This window comes from Caloenas nicobarica, chromosome 8, assembly GCF_036013445.1.
Source record: "Caloenas nicobarica isolate bCalNic1 chromosome 8, bCalNic1.hap1, whole genome shotgun sequence".
Taxonomy (NCBI): domain Eukaryota; kingdom Metazoa; phylum Chordata; class Aves; order Columbiformes; family Columbidae; genus Caloenas; species Caloenas nicobarica.
Window position 1 is genome coordinate 21,488,966 of NC_088252.1, and position 23,131 is coordinate 21,512,096.

The 23,131-nt window shown below is 37.1% G+C and overlaps 1 protein-coding gene across 8 annotated transcripts in view; it reads right to left on the bottom strand.

The window, feature by feature from the left end:
• Nucleotides 1–20,359, bottom strand: part of OPA1 (OPA1 mitochondrial dynamin like GTPase) — a 53,762-nt gene extending 33,403 nt beyond the window's left edge. For 2 of the 8 annotated variants that reach the window (XM_065639760.1, XM_065639759.1), the window contains exons 1-12: nucleotides 20,204–20,359; nucleotides 16,627–16,945; nucleotides 16,220–16,316; nucleotides 14,929–15,036; nucleotides 13,650–13,703; nucleotides 12,947–13,014; nucleotides 8,847–8,957; nucleotides 4,199–4,252; nucleotides 2,568–2,672; nucleotides 1,573–1,659; nucleotides 617–730; nucleotides 211–291 (exon numbers count right to left, since the gene is read on the bottom strand). In XM_065639760.1, the coding sequence (XP_065495832.1) occupies nucleotides 211–291; nucleotides 617–730; nucleotides 1,573–1,659; nucleotides 2,568–2,672; nucleotides 4,199–4,252; nucleotides 8,847–8,957; nucleotides 12,947–13,014; nucleotides 13,650–13,703; nucleotides 14,929–15,036; nucleotides 16,220–16,316; nucleotides 16,627–16,945; nucleotides 20,204–20,223 (1,218 nt within the window). In that variant the 5' untranslated portion in view covers nucleotides 20,224–20,359. The remainder of the gene's footprint in view (nucleotides 1–210; nucleotides 292–616; nucleotides 731–1,572; nucleotides 1,660–2,567; nucleotides 2,673–4,198; nucleotides 4,253–8,846; nucleotides 8,958–12,946; nucleotides 13,015–13,649; nucleotides 13,704–14,928; nucleotides 15,037–16,219; nucleotides 16,317–16,626; nucleotides 16,946–20,203) is intronic. The other 6 variants (XM_065639762.1, XM_065639761.1, XM_065639765.1 and 3 more) reach the window with 3 other exon arrangements.
• Between the last annotated feature and the right edge of the window lie 2,772 nt (nucleotides 20,360–23,131).

The following is a 23,131-nucleotide window of genomic DNA, read 5'->3' on the forward strand; positions in this document are numbered from 1 at the left end:
AGATGTGTTGGCACAAGAGCTCCTTCTACATTTTATCCACTTCAGTGCCAGTCAAGAACCACACTAAGAGATAATTTAATAACTAATATAATGCCTTGCCCCACTAAACATATTTCGCTCTAAACAGGGGCTAACTGCTCACAAATACATTGACTTTTTCAGATAATTAATAAAAGCCACATTAAGTTCCAGTCACTTCTTTATACTTACATCCTCTTCCTTGGTCAGATCAAACTCCCGAGAGCTGTCTTTGAATAAAGCCACATGGTGGGGCCCTTCACTAAGTGTTACCTAAATGGTAAAAGCCTTATATGAGAAAATATGGTAAATCTCACACCGAGAAACATGAGAAGTACATCGCATATGTACACTTCCCACTGCAGATATACAATTACATGTAATGGTTATTTAACACAGGACTACTTATAGTAGGAACTACTACTACTCTGATAGTATATAGGGATCATACATAGGCTTGCAGAAGTTTTTTCATTGACTACAACAACTCACTTAGAGGCCATTTTATAAATGAATGTTCCTGTGTACGTCAATTAATTGTATAATCAGAAGGAGAACAATATGGCAATGCTGATTCAGAGATTATGATATTTCTTACCTTAACAGGGGAACGTGTCATCATCTCTCCTGACCCTCGAGGAAATATCCGGGCTTGGGCGATCATTTCTAACACGCTGGTTTTTCCTGCGCTTTGATCTCCAACCACCACCACCTTAAGTGAAAATTTAAACAGCCATTGGCTTTCAGGAGGACATTTTGGAAGCTTAGACAACACTGTCTGTATTATGTTTGACAATAAATGCACTGGTTTCAATATGAAACCCTTGAAGAAATACTAACTTTTAATCATGCAAGAAAAATGACTTGTGCTTAAGGCAGCACAGTCACAAAGCACCCTACGGGCCACCTAACAAAGGGAGGAAGGTTTTGCTGTTCTCATGGCAGGCAGTTCTCTCCTTGTACAAAATCCTTTCAGGAGGTGAAACACTGAAGACTACTCATCTGGTCAATGCTGCTTCTGCCTGGAGAAGGCTGAGTTCTGATGTCATTGCTGTCACCTCCCCACCTTACTGGTTTCCTACTGAAGCCACCAGTGCTACGGGTGGTTGTGCGGGCAGGAATCACTCCTGGCTCTCCACTACACCAGCACTCGGGCTCCCCAAACCTTCTCCCACAGCAGCACTGCTGTGGGGAGTAGCCGGGGCACCTTCTCAGCTCCACTGCTCCACACTGGGAAACAACAGTGGTTTTACAATGCTGAGAAGGCTGGGCTGCCCTGACTGAAACCATTTAAAATGAAAGGCTGAGCACAGCAGCAACATCTGGATCTAGATAAGGTTTTATCTATGAGCCAAGGTAGACTTACCATAGTTACAATGGTTATTCTCAAAATTCTCTTGTTGCCTTTAAAATGGAGAACAGGTCTTAAGCAAAAATCCTGGAGTTCCAAGAAAATAGCCTAGCACTAGCTCTGGATTATTCTGGAATGTAACTAAATGTCCTATTCAATTTTAAGACTTTTCACTAAAAACTCTGTATTTTTTACCTACTTACTCGAGGTAGGTGATCTTGAGTATTATAACTGGCATCATAATCAGACAGAATGTCAAGTACTTCAGAATACATATCGATCAAGGATTTCTACAAAAAAAAAAAGTAGGGAGTGAAAACACAGCCAACTAACAGAACAAAGACTGGGTTTCATACTATTTCATCTGTATATTTTGTAAAATCATCTGTAAAAATGTACTTACACTATCCTGATGATTTGAAACCTAAACTGTCTATAACACAGCACAGACCTCTGTTTTATGAAGTACAATACCAAGTTCTGTGCATGAAAATACAACACCTGCAGATGTATCTTGCTGAAGGAGCAAAATGAGAGCTCTTATGTATAGCACAAGAGAAGAGTGGTCAGACTTCAGAGTCTCCAAGTCAAGAAGATGAATTAAATTTCTTCCACTAAACATCTAGATAAGAGCTCCCTATCTTCCAGTTCCCAGAAGAAAGAGGAGGATCCATACTGATCAACAAGTGACACAGCGAGAGGCTGAAAATGTCAGTTGTTAGAACACTCAGGATGCTGGCAGACAAAAGCAAAAGCATACTTAGTTCCATCTCCATGGATTTATACAGGGCCATTAAAAGATGTTTCCTGATCCTGTAACTACATCCCTACCACAGTCAGTGAGACACATGACAAAGCACAAAGGTATCAGACTGTGTGTGTAAGAAAAGTTGGAAGCATATTTATTAGCAAATACAGTGAAGCTACATCAAAAAAAACCACAACCCACATTTCCCACCTACTTAGGTAAGTTAGTTAGACCTAGTAACCTCTCCGTGCTCTTCAACTGAAGAAACTTCTAACAGTTATATAGTTAAAAAAGGGATACATAAAAGACTCATCAAGTGAAAAACTGAGTATAGATATCTTATAAGAGATGTTCAAAGTTCATATATGAATTAACAAATACAATTTAGAATAGCATCACAGAAAATATGGCATAATTTTATTTCTATGCTGATTTGTAGCACATAAGTACCTTTAACTTCCTCTGATGAATTCCCTTGTCATCTCTTTGCAGTACCAATTTTCTTAATTCTTTGTTCTCCTTCTCTAATCGCTCAAGCATTCTTTGGTATTTGAGCTACAAAACAGTGGTAGAAATATAGGCTTTTAATTACGGAAAGAGTACACTCACATGAGCAACGCTCTACCTATGAAAAACATGCTATATTTTAGGTAAGTCTTTCATAAATACAGAAATACTTGTGATCACTACAGTTTAAAAATATAAGGCCACCAAAAGAACTGTTAGATTTTTTCTTTCTGCAACACAACACGTTTGCTTCAAAAGTTTTAATAAGACCACAATGTTCAAACTTGGGGATATATTTATATATCCTTAAGCATCTTAAACAGCATCATTTGCAAAGGAGCTACACATACGCAGTCAGACAGTTGGGAACTGGCTGCTCAGTTCTGTTTAGGAGATTATGATCGTCCTCTGAAGATGAGACATGAATACAGTTTTGATACGCACTCTGAAAACTGTTTACTATGATGTGGAAATGTATTTGGCCTGTGCGTGCTTTTAAGAACAAATTCAATTCAAATTTCAAGCTATTATAAAAAACAGTAAGTAATAAATGCTTTCAAAACTAGCAAATATATAAGGAGTTTACAAAACCCCGTATCAAAACAATGTGGTTGAACCAAAGAGCCAATCAATTTAGAAGCCTATGGATTCAATGAAAGATTAATTGTACATTAACTTTAGCAGGCAAGCAAACCAAAGTAATGACTAGTATGACTAGTATAGAATACCAGGTTGGAAGGGACCACAAGGATCATCTGGTCCAATCTTTCTTGACAAGAGCACGGTCTAGACAAGATGGCCCAGCACCCTGCACCAATATGCATCAACCCTGAAAAAAGTCTAGCTTACAAATAACTGCCTCGCTAATTAAGGAGAGTAAAACTTTGTTGCAACGAGATTCAGTGACATTCAAGGCAATTAACTAGACAGAAAGGAGTCCCACCTTATACCACATTTGCACCCCCCATATCCCATACGATGTCTGTTTTTCCTCTTGGACATCTCATGTTTGGTCAGCAAATGCACTTAAAAGCTTCTTTACTTTACTAGAAATGACATTTCCTAGATTAAGGATCAAAACATAACTCCTAAATAAGTAAACTAAATTTCCTTTCTGCAACAAATGTGCCATTTAAACATACAAGATATCACATATATATTTAGTTGCATTAAAGTTATAAAAGAGAACTGCAGAATGTTAGGAGTAAAGTTACCATGCATAACAAGTTACAAACTTGAATATCAACACTATATTTGTGTAACGCTCTTGGACTAACTTTACACTTCAGGAAAATACAGCATTGAAGGCAAGGAAGGTATTTTGGGAAAGCATGATTACACATTTGCCCTATTCTTACACTCCCCTTTTGCATTCTGTCAGGCACTGTCAGAGAAAGAACAGACTGGACTGACCTCTGGTCTGTGCCAACAGTCAGCTCTGTACTGATAAACTCAAAGATTGAAAAAAGCGCTGCATTTTTACCAAACAGTTTTCAGGTGTGCTTTTGTCTAGTAAATTTAAGTCTGCTGCACATAAATCTCTACTTAAGAAATCAGTAAGTCAGAAAAGTTACCTGAGTGCGTAAAAGTTCTTCTTGAAGTTGATCAATCTTCTCTTTGTCAGAAACCTACAAAGAAAAATAATCATGGCTACTAACACATTGTTTAGTTCATCCACTGCAAATAATCAAATCACGAACTGAAAGCTTCATTCCACATAAGAAAATTGACTTTACATGCATTTTAAAGCAAGTAAAATTCTTCGATTAGAATCTGAGATTTAATGCATATGGCAAGTTCCATCTGCGACAGGAGGTTCACACAAAAAACCTGTCTGAATTCCAGTGCATGCAAATGCAAAAATTAACCCTTCAAGACTTAATACTAGGAAAGTGATATTAATACCAGGCTTAGGGAAAAGCAAACTCTGTGTGGTGCTCAGAGTTTTCTGGCCACTGCCCTAAATGTAATTTTAGTGGTCAGACTCTCAGGATCTCATATGCTCATTTCCTGAATTAGCACGATCTTAATGGGATACAGTCACTAAAACATCTGCTTACTACAGAAACTACTTTCAGGTGAGTATTTCTGAATCTTCAAGGGGATTCTTGTTTCATATTTGTTTTCCAGAACTGTAAGCCTAAACATGCATGCACAAATTCAAGAAGTGTTGTCAGGAGAGTCTTGAATGGTTACTTTAAAATTATTTAAATTATATTAAAAACTGGAAAAATTAGGATATTATAATACAAAACATTTCGAAGTTCAAGGCATAAATGTAATGAGATCAGGCAACGAGAACCATTCATAGTCAAATATTCTTAAAATAGTTCATCAAGATGTAATAAACAGTTGTTCAAATTCCCTTTTCAATAACACAAAGACAAAAGCATAAATGTTGCAATACAAATTCATACGATGCAAATATTTACAAACAACAAAATCTGATGGTTCACTGATGAAATATTAAATTTAGAAAAAATATAACTGAAACAATTACTGAAAGAATGATATAGGTAAAAGCTTCAATATCTAAATAAAGTTGATATAATAAAGCTCATGTGTCATTTACAACTCAGGTTAGCTGCATATCAGAAAAAGTATATTATCTAACATGCAGAAGACAGCTGTCATTTAGACACGAATCAATTTAGTTACTATAATTTCCCACCGGTTGTTACAGATTAAACAAGAAAAAAAAAGTTATTCATAGTGATTAATATTATTCATATATTAAACCTGTAACATACAGGATTGTGCCTGCACTTAGACAGCAATACAAGCTGACACTTCCATCTATATCCAATTACATTGTTATTCATGAACAGCAATGCTGTAAATTGACTTCCTTTTCATTTCTGTTCAGTAGTTCAGCGATAGCAAAAGTGCATCGGAAACAGGGTTAGTTTAGCACATGGACAATTGGACGCGTGCATCTACAAGGTGGTATGTGTAAATAAACATTTACTTATACGCACACTTTAAACACCTCGGAGACATAGGGGAAAGTAAAAATAGAGGGGCAATGAGAATTCTGTATTGAGTTGGAAGAAGCAAGAAAAAGGAAAGAAAAGGAAAACAACGTGTTGCTGTGTGCTGCAGATTTTCAAAGCAGTTAACGTTTTCCCACTCTCCGCTCCTGAACAAGATGTTCCTGAAAGCACTTCAGGGGCATTGATACATCTTTGAGGTACAGACTTGGAGGCAGAACCACATGAGCACTGTCTTATGTACATAGACTTATGCTAAACACAGTGAGCAAAAATATTGCACACAGCTACATGTTGCAAGATCTGAAGCAAAGAATTATCCAGCACTAGGTGACTAATTCTAACAAGGACAGTTAGGTAAGTTATGTCAAAAATAACAAACAGCTCTAGACTGATGTAAATGTTTCAGCATTAGGTTTAGCTGTGCTTTGAATGTTTAGCTGCAGTTAGTACACACAGTATTTTGAACATATAATTCAAAATGTTACTAAAAATTTCGAAGTTGCCAATGCAATCTAAAACTATCATGACAATCTGAAGTACCAGTCACATATGACTGATCTATGATTTCTACTCATGAAGAAATAAACACTCAACTATTAAAATATCTCTATATAGGCACATCAATATGCGTTCGATGCAGTTCAGAATGGTTTGTACATCCAGATTCCTCCTTCTTTCCTCGTTGCCATCATCAAGAGCTATGAGAAAACTGTTGGGCCATTTTTAATCAAGGGTTCCTGCACACAGACACAGACATCTGCTCACTAAGACTACCAAAAGCTCCCTATAGAGTTACTAATTTTGCACAGCAGATGCTTTCCAGCAACGTTTATCACACATTGTATAAAATAAGTATGTCCCTCTGAAAATTCAGTACCTTTGAAACCAGAGTTATTTGTTTTGTACAGTCTCTAACCAGACTATAAGTAATTCTAAACTGATCACCTACACAAGAACTAAAATGATGTCTGGTAATATAAATAAAAATATAAAGGCCCAGACAAAATGTGTATAAGAAGCAGCCATGCACAGTGCAGCTATACAAGACTAATCAATTATACTACTAAATATTTATCAAAAGACTGACAAAAAAAAATCAACAGGAAACAATTACTTTTGTGTTTATAATACCCTCTCCTGATTGTTAGACAGTTCCTACTATTATTCAATATACATGTGAAGTAGATTTAATATTGAGTAGTTAAATTACAATGGAAAACGTGCAAGTAAATTGGGCAACCGAACTTCCAAGGATGGAAATGAAATAATTATGTTCTCTAGCAGACAGGTAAGCAAGCCAACTCAATTAAAAAATAAACAAGGTTAGTTTATGACCTGACAAAAAGGCATGTAATGACTTATTTCAATGAAAGTAACAATTTCTTTTTCTAAAGTAGAATTTCGATCAATGATGGGAATCTTTAAGTTATATTCTCATACCAAGATAATGAATAGTTCACCATCTCTTTCCGTTTGTTTCAAGCACAAAGATTAGTGTGACAAACAAGACACCTTCCTTGTCCTTAGGCATCTATGCCAAACAGCACATTTGAATGCTAAATTAAAACTTCTTATATGCAAGGGCAGTTAGACTTTCAACACTCAGAAAACACAGACTACCTGCCTTACAGATCAGGACAACAAAGGCAGCCCTGACAGCTTGGGAATTGTAGAATTAGTTGCAAGGAAGTACTAACACTGTAGAATTTCAATCAGAAACAAATGTAATATCAGGCTCATTTTTTTCCTGATTGCATTTACTAGGCTAATACATTTTAATATATCAAATGTTGTATTGCCTTTCCAGTAATTCTTCATACATTTTATTATAAACTTCAAGCTACTATTCCATACTCCAACTCTCTCACTAAACTGTATACAATCTGACAGAGGCTGAAGGAGTTCCCTTTATTAAAAAAAGAGTAACTGAACAAATGCAGAATATTTAGACCCATGAAGACATCTTTACTCTTCTAAAATACACATCTGGAAGGGAATGAATGCGAGAACACTCAAGGAACACCTATTGAGATGAAATAACTCAAATAATTGCATTTCTGTTATATTTTGTTAAACAATACCTGGCTTCATAACTGAGGACAGAATACATCACTGCTATTTTAAATCCAGACAGAATATTAAATAAATAAATTTGAAAAGTGAAATATGAGGAAAAATTGCCTTTCACCATTTTTAAGGGAAGATGAACAGTTTTAGAGTGGCTGTGGGTTGTAACTGTAAGCCATAGAAAATAACATGGCAAGAAAGTAAAATATTTAGAGATTAAAATACTACTATAGCTTTAGAGAACAGTAATTTCTGCTGGTGACAGACCAAAACGCATGACAATTGCAGCTATGCAACTATGTCTAAATGTTTTATCCACATTTACTGTGTTCCTCTTTCTGTGGGACTTATCAGATGTGCAGAAGATTAAGTTCTGTATCCAGTGCTCAATTCCAAAGCTGTTGAAAAGTACCAGTAATCAGAGATATTTTTGGGCGACTCTGAAGCAGCCAACAAAGCAATGTGGTTAAGAATTTTGGGTTGTAACAGATTAGACAACTAAAATATCCCACTTTTGGAGGCATTTCCAATTCATCTCAGCCATATAACAATGGATAAAATGATCAGAGTTTAAATCAATTAAGTGATGTGCAGATGTTCAACAATCACGGCATATCAGTTTATGTGCTTTAAGAGGGAAAACAGGCAAAGGAATACCTTTGACGAACATACAGTAGAGACTGTTATTAACAGCAGTATTTAATTATCTGTGCACAATTCTTTCTAAGGAGTTGCTGTCATTTTCAGATTTGTAACAGTATAAAGCAGGAAAAAAATGTTCCCAGAGATATATTGCCTGTGATGGCTACAGTCTTACAAGAGAGAGCTACAGTAAGCAAGCAACAGTAGAGAAAACAGACTAGACATTTACTCACATACTTCCCTTGAATGAATTTTTAACATATGAACTTTAAGTAATATTTTTTATAGAGGCACAGAACATACAATTCCAAAACGACACAAAGTACTCATTTGGCTTTTAACACCATGCTTTAAATGCGACTTGGTTAAACTGCAACAGGATTATATGCCTGCAGTGAAGTTGGCTTTAATAATTATTTGGGCCCATGATTTAACTAGTTAGATTTTTCTAGCTCTAATACAGAAGGCTGAAGTATTTGATTAGTGCGAATACAGTACATATTGTCCTTTAAGCCATCACCTTTCGCTTGTGCTGGGAAGAGCCCATGTTATATTGGCCAGCGGCTCTGCGCGTTTCCTCTTCGTGCTGCTGGATTTGTTGTTGCAACAGAATGAGTTCACCAAGCAGGCCCTGCCATGAGTTTATAATAAAAAGGAGAGGAAAAATTGGGGGTGTAAGGAGAACAAAGTTAAAGCAAAGGGCATGACAGATGAAAAACAGGTATGAATGGGTCAGTTCAAACAAAAGTGAAATTTCATTAGCAAGGTCTCTCGCTAGCTAGCTGGGAGTGGATATAGCCAGCAAAACCATGCATTTTGCAAATCCAGGTAGAATAAAACAAACATTTAGCAACATTTTATAATTATATTTAACTAAGCATCTAATCTTAAACAAAAAAAATTAAACTATCTTGCCTTCAAAATATTCTCAATAGTTTCAGGATGTCATTTCAATTATTCATACCAGAACTTCTTAAGTATCAGCAATTTTTCACAACTTCACCACGCACATTTTTAAAGAGAGTGTTTTGGATATTCGACACAAAGTTGTGCACAACAGCTAAGAGGTTCAACTTTGTCAGTAACAGAAAAGTTCCCATTTCGTTGTTATTCTCACCAACACAGTTTATAGAAAGATGATTTTGCCTGCTACTTGACTTTCAAAGTAGGAGAAGCAAAACAGTTTCTAGAGCATAAAGAAAGAAAAAGCCCCCACTCCACTTCTGTAACACACTGCAGTTTTTATTCACGCTGTCATTGTCCTTCCTGATCACTTCAAAATCCCTTCAACTCGATGCTTATTCCTTTACTTATCCAGCAGTCCCACAAAGCTTAGTTCTCATCTCTCTCCACATCAAATATTCTTGCAATGGCTGTCTTTCAAAATTGATTTAGAGGTACTATGCCAGCAGCTACTGGAACTTTATCTACAATTTATTTCAGAGAATGTAGACACAAATATTAACAAACTATTTAAATAAAGCTCTCTAAAAATATTACATCTTCTAAAAAAAACATTCAGTGAAAGCAAAGGTTTCAAAAATGCACTACAGAAATCAAAACAAACCCTGAAATAGAACTTTGGTGTAAGAATTCAAGACAACTACCATCAAGTTATACATTGGTTGCACAAAATACGAACACAGGCATGTACACGTAAGGATAAACAACACAGGAGAGAATGGATAAAAGGAGAGACAATCAAGTGACCAAATATAAACATTTGTTAAACAGAGATTTGTATAACATTTCACGAATACAAAAATCTTCACATTCGCATTTTGCTGAACCATTTTAAAATGTAATGAATTTCTATATTGCCAGAAAAGCAAATGCCTTAGAACTGTGCCAAAAAATGAGGCAAACCAAAAGATTTCATTTCTATACAGCAGCAAGGAGAGATTGCCTGATGGCTACACCTAGCACTAGAGGAACAATAATAATAATAATTTGCATTTCGCAAACAAGGAAACTCTCAATATGACCTGACACAGTCCCTTTAAAAATTAAGCTATAGCTCAATAAAAGAAAACACACTGAACAAAACCTGCTGCATAGTCCTTTAGCATTTAAACAGGCACTGTAACAAAACGTTTGAAGTCATCCAATCTAACTATTTAATGTGCAATTACTTCTCAAGACATTTGGTCTGTGTGAGACTTCATAGTAAAGTATGAAAAGCTCTTTTCAATGACAGTTACCCTATTTAATAAAATATTCAAGTAAAAAATACAGTGATTTAATAGGCTTTTCAATAACACTGGTATTTATCAGTAAATAATCTTACTTTCTTGATTGTCTATTTCTTACTTTATATGTTTGAATTAAAACAAACAATATATATATTTATACATATCTATCTACCTATATATCTATCTACCTATATATCTCTATATCTCAAGAACCCCAAATAGCACAGAATGATACACATGACACCCAGGCTTGTATGAACCAGAACACAGAAATATTTATACCTCCCTGTCATTGGCCCCTATCACTGTTTCCTCTTCCCCCCACAACTCAATCATTCCAGTGTAAAACTGTATTTATTTTAAAGAATTTTATCTAGAAAAATCAACGTTGATCAATTAACGTGATTTCAAAAACCAAATTGTTTGCAATCATTATAATGAGTTTTTTTTGTTTGTTTGTTTTAAGACAGACAATAATGCAAGATAATTTTCTAAGGAGGTAACACTGTCATTTCAAGTGCAAGCCTGAACTAGCCCCAGAAATACAATATTTTACTACACTACAGCTTTTATAATTATCTGCTCTCCTCTTTCTCCAAGAACAAAATTACTTATTTAATCCAAGTAGAAACATTTAAACTCCATTATTTAAATTACTTATCTGAACACTCTAGTAATTTTAATTTCATTCTCTCTGTAAAAAAATTTTATCTTTAGTATTAGAGAGATTATGAGAAACGTATTAGCTGGCAAGAAGCAGCACGGCCTGACTGCATGTTTGGGACAATGTTCACTCTCGAAGTTGTATTGCAAACTAAATGGTTTCTCATTCTACAGGCAGTTTCGAGACACCCATCTGAGGACAATGCCCAAAAACAGCTCTACAGAACATTCCCCCAAACGAGGAATTCCTGGACTCCTTCACCAGTTACTCATTTTTTTCACAATGAAACAAAGAAAATCAGCTTCTCAGACACATTTAATACCATGCTACAGCACTTTATGCATCCATATAATCACAATTCTTCAACGAGTATTGATTGGCAGTGGAAAGCATTGAATGAAAAAAAGGTCATCTAACCCATTGTCTTGAAAATAATCATTTCATTTGCCAATAAACTAGGTGCTTATACTTTGTTAGGTATTCATATGTGTTTTGTTTGAAATATTATGACTGAAATTGATCATACTAATTAGCAAACCAACAGTTTCTAAGCATGGCATATTGGATATAATTGGAGTAACAAATTAGAAAATTTAGTCTGGCATACTAAGCCATACTGATTTCATATGGGCTGCTATTTTCTGTACCACAGCAAAAGTTTTGTTGCCAACATTAAAATGCAGTTGTCACTGCATCCAAAAAACCCAACCCTCTGAATAGTAAGTATTAATGATATTACTGGTATTCAGTAAAAATCTAAGTTAGTTTAGTTATCAAAGACAATAAACGAAGATGGTAATTTCTTCCCAAATCAAAAATAAAGCATATTTTTATGTTTTAAACAGTGAAACCTGTGCTAAGCAATCACTCAAGAGAAAATAAAACAGTTTATAAACAGTTTACTAACAACAAGAAAACAAAAGGCTGACTTTGTCATGTAGAAATCCATCACTGTTCCAAAGGGGAAGAAAAATAATTGTGAAAAATAAGCTTTGTACAGGTTTCACTACATATTGCCATGCAGAATTAATGTAGAATCAATGTATACATGCCTGCATATACAGAATCTTTTGTGTAGAAGACCCAGTTATAATTTAGACACATTCAGTTCCAAAAATAAATATTTAATAATTTACAAATTCCCCTATATTTATTGTTTTCCATCCATTTTTAAAAAAGAATTTTTAAAAATATACACAGGAAAAATGAAAAGCCTTTAGAGAATGAGCAACATTATGATTTAGGAATTTAACAGAAATAAGACCTACTATTCACGAAAGCATAACAAAATTAAACTTCACCTTCTTTACTTCAAGGAAAAAAAATACTAAAACTTCTCGTTATGATAATACAGTAACATTTTTTCCAGAAGATGGTAACAAAATTGTTATGTATACTTCATCTAAATAAAGTAAAAGGACAGACTGCTTTAAGACTTAGAAATTCTTTATTAAGGCAGAACAAAATACCTAAAAATCACCTAAGGCACACAAAATACCTAAAAATCACATTCTTATTACAAACCAAGTTTCTTAAGAATGCAATTCCTAAAGATTTTTATGATTCCCTTTTATCTTCCTTACACCAAAATGTTTATTATCATTGTACTGTTTATATATTAAAAACAACAAGGAATACTCAAGTCATTTTCAATGATAAAATCTAGTCAAGCTGCTTCAAATAAACATCTGCAACTAGCTATTGAAGCACTTTAAAAAAAATTTCCTGTTGTCGAGACTTCTAGTTTTGCAAGAGAGTAATTACCTTCTTGTACTGTTTGTCATTGTCATATGCCTGGTCAGTAGCTCTGAATGCCGTTTCTCCTGGAGGACCTAGGACATAATTAGAGACACTCATTACAACATGCAAAAGGCACTTAAAAGTTCTTGAACTACACCTAATATTAAAGTTTCAACTCCTTTGAATTATTAATTAAATAATCTTTGAAGTTCCTATTAAGAAAATCCACCTTAAGAAAATGAAAAAGGAATTCACTTTAAAACTCATCTGAAAATTTTATATCTAATTTGTGACTCAAATTAGTTGTATCACAAGGGAGAAGGCAGCTCCAATTAGACTATTAAAAGTTATGAAAATATTTTAAAGCTAATTATTTCTGATAAACATGAAAAGATAATACAAATTCCATTTGTATTATTGCAACAAGAAAAAAAAAAATCTTTCCTATTGTAATTACATAGGTTTCCAAAACAAGCTTCTGGAAAATGCCTGAAATAACAAGCATCTGCTAAGGACTGTGGTAGAGAAATAACAACTATTTATCTATTCATTCTCACAGGGGAGGATCAAAGCATTTTTAAAATAGTTGGAAAGTATTTGTAATTCAATATTAAATTGCTGTAAATACTTGTGTTTACATCCATATTCACTCCTCTTAGTACAGAAGTGTTTTAAGGGTTTGCTTTAAAGAGGCAGGTTAAGGGCAGTAAAAAGGGCTTTTACACACCTAACAACAGAAGTAGATCAGAAGCTCCTATGACTTCACTAAACAAATTGTAACCTGTGAAAAATCAGCAGAAGAGGGGAAATAAAAATTATAAATACAAATCAAAATGCAAAACAAAGATGAGGGATCTTTGTCTCATTTGGAGGACCACATAATCATAAATGGCAGCTATGCCTGTGTGAGTATGACAACAGATAATAGGTGACATCTCACAATACCAGTTGATAACACCACAATTTTAAACAGGCAAAATTTTAAACAGACAAAATACATAGGAGATTATAATCTACTTGTTACTATGTTGGACTTTACCCCTACTTAGGTGCTTGCTGAGTTTCCAAGACTAATAAATTAGTTCCACCACTGACGGTATTTAAAGAAAATGAAATTGCACTTATGCACACTGATAGGAAAATATTTTCAAACACACTTAAAGCAATAACACCTCATGGATATGATCTTTCATGAACATAAATTTATGTCGTTTGACAATTATTAAGGTATATAAGAGGAATCATCTTGCACTATTACAAGAATGACTGGGTGAAATTTTGAGCTGTGCTCAGAAGCAAGTCAGATATGATGATCGAATCAATCATTTTACTTTTAAAAAGCCCACCAATCAGAAATACCTTATTTAAGTCTCCCAAAATCTGAAAACCATTAAGCCTACTACTACCTGGACACACTGAATTCACAAACTATCCCCCGTCCTTTGTGAAGGATTTAGAACTCCTACCTACTCCTTTGAAACGCAGCCACTGCCTAAGCTAAATCTTCAAGCAAGTCCTTGTGCAGCTGTGTCCAGATGGAAAAATATCATTCAACCCAAAGGAACACCTTCATTACAAATCTTTTATCTTACATGCTTGCAACATTAAGAACCATAATTCTTAACAACCCTTTTCTCCTGTAACAGCTGTGGTACTGTTACTGTCCCATACCACTCTCATCTTCTCCAAATTTGAACTGGACAGGTCCAGCTCCTATGACTCACTGAAGCAATCTAGCTTTCAGTCTGTCTGTTTAGAATTGTACAAGAATTCTAGTTTTCTATTCGATTTCACATTTTGGTTCTCTGTACTTGCTACCAGAATTCTTGCTTTTAAAAATACATTACACTTACCTGTGCCCATTACAGTTTCAGATGAGATACTCAAGGAAAATACATGCATTTTCAGGATCTGCTTTCTTTTAGCATCTAAGGATATTTCTGTAACCTCATCTTGTAACAGCTTATGTTTTCAAAATTAAAACTAAGCTGAAAAATTGTTCTCACCAGGAGAAAAAAATCCTTTCAGTGAAGTGAAGCTCTCTCCAATCTTGTCAAAGTCAGGCAGAAGTTTGGCAAGGTCATCTGCATCAGGAAGGGCTTTAATAAGTTTTTCTGGGAAAAGAGTAAAACAGCTAATGAACGAAAACTGCTTAGGCTGTAAATCCTAGCAACTGTTTTGCAACAAGTCTTTTTAATTTTTTTTTTTTAAAATAAAGAATTAAAAGGTTTCTTTCCACATGCACCTCCTCCCACTAGTGTTGGGAAAAATTATCGGATCTGAAAAACTAATTGCTTTTCTAGACTTTGAACTCCCTGATAAGTTAGTTGCCTCAGGTACTTTAAAATTCTCTAAAACGTATTGCTGCATTTCACATTTCATACATTATTCTCAAATATTTGTAGAGGATGTTTTAAAATTACATGACACTGTAAGTACGCACATCTCTTGTACATTTTACAAAAAGCTTATTTTTCAATCACATAAGTCAGCCAATTGTGTAATCCTTTAAAAAATTATTAGCTTTAGAGTACTATAGAAATGCAGTGTCCACTAGCAATGAAAACTAGAAAACATTTCTCTCAGTTACTCAGTCTCTGCATTTACCTATGCAATGCTCACACATGTGGTGAAATCTTCATAAACTTTTTTTAGAAAGACCACCTTACTACCCTGTATATAAAAAGTAACTAAGTGCTTGGTTTTTAGGTTTCTAACTTTCATCTCAAAATATGCAAAAAACCCCACTGTAACCAGAAGGTACAGGAAAACAGAATCTATATTTTTCATTTTCTTCTGTATCTTCAAAATAATTTTCTAGGTAGGTAGGTTCACTATTCTGCATTTTCAACTGGTCTTTTACTCATATCTTTTACTTATCTATTTATATTGGTATTTTTTTACTTGTGCCATTTATACAGAAGGAAAGAACTTTCTGCATAATACTACCACTGCTTCTCCAAGTCCCCTTGATCATGCTGCAAGTCTCCTTTCAATAATGGAATTATATGGCCATATGAAAGGACAAGAACATTCCCAAAAGAAAGGATGAATTATGGAACATCGATGCTGGACGATGCCTAATTTCTTCCTACGAAACAATGTTTTATTTCTTCCTACAAACACATTGATACAAATCCCTTCATAAGGCACACATCAAACTCTAACAATACAAGTTCACTCAAATTACAGCTATAAAGATGCTCCTAGAGGGAGGCACTGAGGACCTACACCTGAATGTTTAACTTGTACATATGCTGGTCTTTAGATAGAGTAGCATTTTAGCTTTTGTGATACCGAAGTCAATATGTTCATCAAGCTCCCAAATGAAGTCAGGAACAATCCACTTATATTCATCGAGATCTGGCATCATGTCCTTCCACTGATCATACGTCTAATACAAAAAGGAAAAAAATACAGTAGAAATAGAAATGTATGTAGAGAAGCACAGAGCAATCTATTGAAAAGTAATACCAACATATAAAATATAATAACCCACTATCTTTTAGACATGAATAATACTACTTGGATCTTTTAAAATCTATGCAAGTTCTCTAAACAATCTGTTTTCCATTTTCACTCATCTTTATTGTCATTCTGTAATAATACCCTGTAATTTTTGTGGATATACCAAGAATTCCTGTTCTGAAACATATACTAATAACAAAGACAAAATGCATAAAATAGTTTCCGCAGATAAATACCTTCTTGACTGTATAACCACCACCTACAGCAGATCCTAAAACAAGATAGCGAAGTTTGAGAAGCCTTGATGCTAGTCTAGCTAGCCAAAAGTTCCTGTGGGACTGATATCCATATTTTACATCTAAAAGTTTTGTTTTACGTAGGGGTAGACGATTAAGAGAAGAAAATAGCTGAGTGGATATCCTTAATGGAGGTCTTTGAAATTTTGAACTTGGATAGTAGGGATGATGTATACTTCGGGAGACAAGATGCAAGTTTTGAAGTGGTGATTTTCTTTTTACTCCATAGCTGCTGTTTGCTAGACTCTGGCAGATGACACTAAAAGAAAGAAATAAAAACTCTGAGTAATAGATTTCTTCAACACACCATTAACTCTATAACCTCTTCAGAAGCAATTCACATTACGTTTTAGCTGGTTATGGATAAATTAGAGCACCACTCTGAATGTACAATTTCCAGCTATCATTGCTATGATACCAGGAAAACAAAAAGCTGTAAACAGTGTTAATGGGAATAGCATTTCTAGTGATTACAGAAATAAAACGTTAAATGCCATTAATGAAGTCTGTTATGAATTCAATTTAACTTGCACACTGGATTAAGGCAAGTAACATGTCTGTGATAAAACACAGTTTGGACAAACAGGAGCTAAGATTCCACAGAAGACTAAGATCAACTTGCAACACAAAAGAAAACTTGACAGTTTGGCTTATCTTGTAATTCAAAACAAACTTTAGAGAACATTAAGCCTGTAGAGGATTTTCAGACTTCAAAAAACAATATACAGACAAAATTCCTTTGCAAAATACATTTGTACTTTTTTGGCAAATTGGATTGTCCTTGGGAGTTGAATTATGTACTTAATGATATCTTTCAGCTCCTTTGACTCTAATGTTCTGCAGCTCTAGGATCACAGCACTACTGTTTTGTCTTAGGTCATGCACAAACAAGATCAGTTCTGGACATGGCTGCATCATGTTTGCTGAAGACTTCAATAAAATAATTCAGATTTATGCAAGAGTGAAAATTTCAGTCTGAAAGATTTGATGCTGAAAACAGAGCTCAGCCATGAAAAGCACAGGTTTAAACACAGGAACCTTATAAATCCTGCCAATATTCAAGTACATGCATAGGTTGCAATAAAGGTCCTTGTATAAAGGTCACTTGCACTATACGGATGCTTCAACATCTTGAGGTAGCTTTGCTAGTTCAGGGAGAAGACAACAACTCTGGAGAAAGCAATTTATTCTGTCACTTTTAGTCTCACTGTCATATCAGAATGTTTACTATTAAATCATTTACTGGATGCAAAATATGAATGAAGTTACAGTTCTTGAAATTAATACTTGTTCCTCGATGTGTTTTTCAAGGTTTTCAATATTATCGAGTGTATTTACTTACAAAGGGGACAAATACAAAAAAAATGCACTCCACACTATTGAGAAGGCAAATTATTCACCCTGTAATCATACATCATTTAAGATTAACAGATGTTACAGAGAATAAGTGAATAATATAAAAGGGAAAATATTACAGCATTTTTTGGATAACATGCTCCATAATCTCCATAGTTCTTTGTATTGAGATTTTTCATGTCATAGAGATGACATTGTCTATGGCAGGCATATTCTTAAGGTCCAAAGAAGTGGAAGACTTTTAATAAAAGCACTTTTGAGTCAGAAATTGAGCATTTGGAAGATTAATTAAAAATCAGAATTATGTGAACCGAGACATTTTCCTGTCTTAGAAGACCAATTTTACCAACTACGCTTAGAAATTTCCTTTAGTGTAATGGAAATCTCAAAAAAAAAAAAATGGAACTCCACCAACTGTTATGACAATCCTCATTCCTAAAAGTCACTATGATTTTGAAGGGTATCCCCTCTTGCTGCTACACTTCTTTTAAACTATCTCGAAGGCTGTGCCTTTGCAATAACGAACTTAGTATCTAGGAAGTGCATAACAAGCAGGAGCAGAATAATCCCTAAAATAGAGACAAGTTTCTCCTCTTTGACATGAAATTACAAAAGGTTCAGAAATTAACCGCCTATAGCACCAATACAACAGTGGCTACAAAACAATAAAAAAATGAAAGTTGCCTCACACTAGAAATGTTTAATTCCTGCTTTTGAAGACAGTTTTTTTAAGTCAGGGTGTGGTAAGCCTGATGACTGGGCCATTATTTATTTTGTTTTGCGGTCACTACCACTACACGGATATTTCATACTTTTCAGGAGAGACCAAGTGGTGGTACTATATGCTACGGCAGGCACTTTTCGTTATTAGTCTTCAGCACAATTAAAGACATTTTTAAAAACTATATAATTCCATTCTCTGTGATTGCTCTTTTAAAATACAGCACCTTTTATAGCATTCACCCTGTACAATTAAACTGAAGAAAAGTTGAGTTTCAGTAAGTTCAAGGCAAGAACTTGATCAACAATTGCCTTCTAAGTGCTATGTATATTTCAAACCCTACCTGCTCTAATTGTATGTTTTGTATATATTGTGTATATTGAAATGTTTGTATAATTGTATATATTGAAATGTTATATTTCATTAAAAAATATATCCCATCATTCCATCAAAACTTCCATTTTCTTCTTCCTTTTCTCCTTCCACTGCTAAAAATTAGTAATGAATGTTGACCAAAAACCCACCATAATATCTTCACTGGGAAGTGCAGTTAGGCTGAAAAGGATGCCAAAGCAATGCTAATAAATGACGTATTTCATTAGTTCCAAATTTAAAGCCTCTGGAAAGCCACTTTTAACAGCAATAAAAGTTAGGCTTTCAGACACGAGTAGCTCTGCCACTAGAATCTGCCTGATTACAGGCCCGCAACTCAATTACTCTTTCATCGCTCTGAGATTACAGATACCTTGTAAAACAAGAAGAAATGGCCTGTTACTAGTGATAGCCAAAGACTCCACCTGGAAGTCACACCCAACATTTTACACATATTGCTCCAGTTTAAGTGTCCAAAAAATCCCCACCTCAGCTAGGAGAAATCTTCTGTATGATAGCTCATATACACTTTCAATAGCTATGATTACAAAGCATTCTTTCAAATGTAACCCAAGAGAAAGTACTTGGCAACGCTTATTTTTCTACTGCTGAATCTGCCAGGGAACACTGTGAGGTTACGAGCCATTCAGTTTCACCGCTCCTCTTTGGGATTACACAGAAGAACAGCGGAAAAAAGGAACATAGAGCAGCTGCTGGGGAGGGTCCAGGTCTGGACACGAAAGTGCCGGAATCCCTGGGGTGGGAATGTGGGAGACACCGCTGCTTTCCACATCCCATACAGGCCCCGGGGGGGCTGAAGGATGGGGGATGTCCCTGCCTGAGAGCAGCAGCCCCGGCACAGCCCGACCCGCTACCCGGCTCTGGCCTCGCCCGGCCCTGCTCATCCGGGACGGGTATTAAAACCGACACGGCGTCCGGGGCAGAGGCCCCGAGGTCGGAAGAGGCGGGACACGGTGGCGGCCCCGCCGGCCGCTCGCCCCGCACAGCCGCCGCGCCCCAGGGCCCGCAGCGCCCGCCCTGACCCCTGCCCCGGCCCGCCCCGCTCACCAAGCCCGCGTCCGCCACATCCTTAACGGCCGGGAGGGGCCCGGAGGAGCCGCACGCACCGCGGCCACCCGCCGGGGCTCCGCCGCCGGCCTGGCGCCCCGGGCTGCCGCGGGCAAGGGCAGGTGGAGCCGCCGCGGGCTGACGGGGCTGCCGCCGCTTCCGGGCACCGCGGTCCCGTGCGACCGGCCCGGCTGGAAACCGCGCCGCCCCGCGCGAAGGTTCCGGTGCGCGCCGGCGGCCGGGGAGAGTTTTGAAGGGACACCGCTGAGGGTGGCCTGGGCAGGGGGAGCGGCGAGGCGGGGGGTGATGGCTGCTCTACAGTGGAGGCTGGTGTTTCCCCTCACACCCCAGCGGCGGCAGGGCCATGGCCTCAGCGCCTCGTCCCTGTCCCGGCGCAGGGCACCCCATGGGCTCATCCCTGCGGTCGGGCCCAGTCCCTGGTGGAGACCTGTGCTCATACCAGGGCCTTCCACGCCACTTAAATAAGATTCCCAGATGAGTTCGCAGCTGTCGTTGCGCTGGAGAAGCGCGTGGAATGGGTGGAATGGGTGGCAGCGCCGCCTTGAAAGCTGGAAAACGCAAAGCGTGTCCACATGGGCCGCTGTGAGTAGCTCTCACCCCCGCCTTGGGGGGTTTTGCCAGCAGGACCCCATGGGAGCAGGAGGCAGAGGAGGGACCCGGGGGGTTCAGCAGGTCTGCCCATCTGCCCTCACACAGAACCGCTTGTCATTGTGTCATTTCTGGGAGGTGCATGCCTCACCTGTCAGTAAACACCGCAGCCGTCACAGTCTGTGATGATATTCTTAATAATGAATAAAAATACTGGTTAGAGATCCTGCACGGCTGGATCCTGACACACAGTCAGTGCGTAAATCCACCTGCACAAACCGGAGGCCCTGTTTGCAATGCCAGCGCTTGCTGACGTTTACAGAAAGTTTTTCCTCATGCCTGATTTGACATTTTCTTGCAACAAGTTAGCGCTGTCCAGAGTGGACATGGAGAATACGATTTTCTCCTTGTGTGCAAATTTATATGTCTGAAAACTCTTGTCAGGACTCCTCTCCGTCTCCTTTTCTTTATATTAAGCAACCGTTAAGTCCCTCTTCCATATTTTCTGACCCCTTTCTCTGTGCTGCCCCATGGATTGTCAAGCATTGGTTCCCAGCTGCTTTTCTGTAATATGCCCAGTACTAGGCCTCATATGCTGAGCTAAACAGAAAAAATTGGGGTGTTTTGTAGGCCAGGCTTCTGTTTATATAGTGGGATTTTTTTCAGAGCAAAATAAGTTGCACAAGGATTACATAATACATACATGTATTCTCAGGACTGAGATAAAAATTGTAGGGATGAGGTGAAGCATGTTCTTGTCTCTTGCTCGCTTTTAGATTATTTATTTATTTTTAAATTTAAGGGACTATATTTGTTTTAAATTTTACCTTTGCTTTTGTATTTTTGAATTTGACTAGTTATTTTTTGTGATTTATATATTTTTAAGGCAAACTTCCTTTTTTTTTTTAGAGGCACAGGACATAATATAAATAACTTTATTTATAAACTAACATGTATAATTCTTACTTTGACCAGTAGAGGGCATGATATAACTGAAGGTTCTAATATAGGATGTTTTAGAGATGTTTTCTCCGGGAGAAAGTGAACCTGCTTAAGAAAACTAACAAATTCCACCATCTTCATTGGTTCTGGATTAACAGAATATTACGACAAGTTGCTGAACTATGGGAATGATGAATATTTTACACCTTTAATCTGTTTTTTCTTTGTTTTTTTTTCTGTTGCAAAGATATAAATCTCTCTAATGAAAGTGTTCTGTAGGAGCAGGAATTTTCAATAGGATCTGGACTAAGCCCATGAATAATGAATGGTTTGGATGAGCCTTGGTTCTTCCCTGGAGACCCGGGTTTGGTGGGATACTCTGCACGAAGCTCATCTCCCTGCTCTGTGAAAGGGCAGCCAAGGACCCCTACTGCACCTCAGTCTTCTACAGACACTAGAAAGAGCAAGTCTGAGGTTTGGAGAAGCAGCAAAAGCTGATCAGGCAGAAAAAGCGTGTGTGACACTCCTGTTTTCCACCCCTGGCACCTCCCAAAATAATGAGTCATTTCCCAGAATCATCAGCCTGCTTTGGTCAAGGTACCTTTGCAGTTGTTTCCTGTCTTTTATAGCTTCCAGATAACACTGCTCAGTTTTCCTGTATAATCAGGTTTATCAGAAACGGACTTTTTTTGCATTCTTTTTAATTTTTCATTGAAAATTGTGATTCTCCTGTAATAACTGGAGTTCCTGTTACTGGGTCTCTGAAGGACAAAATGAGAAGCTGAGTGGCTCAAAGCTAGTCTCAGAGTTGGAGTGGAGGGAAGGAAAGGGTGACACTGAAGCTGGGGTACAGAGAGCACCTCGTTCCCCCTTTATCTTGTTGCAACAAATCACCCCAATACAGCGTAGTACAGTTATATGCAATTCTGTCCAGCCTCTGGTCTGGGTTCCTTTTAGAAGTGTGCCAGGTGTCAAGAGCAAACAGCTTCAGCTGCAGCGCAAGCTGCTTGTCACCAGCATTTTACAAACATGTCTGTCCCTGTGCTGTGCATTCGGGCACGTCTGGTTTGCAGGTCTGTGCCTGGTTCATGTTATTAACAATGGACAACTTTTCTTGTATTGATTGACCTCGTTCCCTCATTTCTCTGTTCACTGTTTTACTCCCATTTCAGTTTCTCTGAGCCTGCCCACTCTAGGGTCTTTCCTGGTGCTTGAGATGTTTGGGACTTGTGCAAGCCCATGCCACATGGAAGTAAAATGTGATGAATAGGAACTAACTTGGCATTTCTTGAACTGTTTCAGTCACCCTTGAAAAAAAAGTTTCCTTAGCATATTTGCTGGAAGAACGGGTTTGCCTCTCTTGGCCTCATTCCTAAA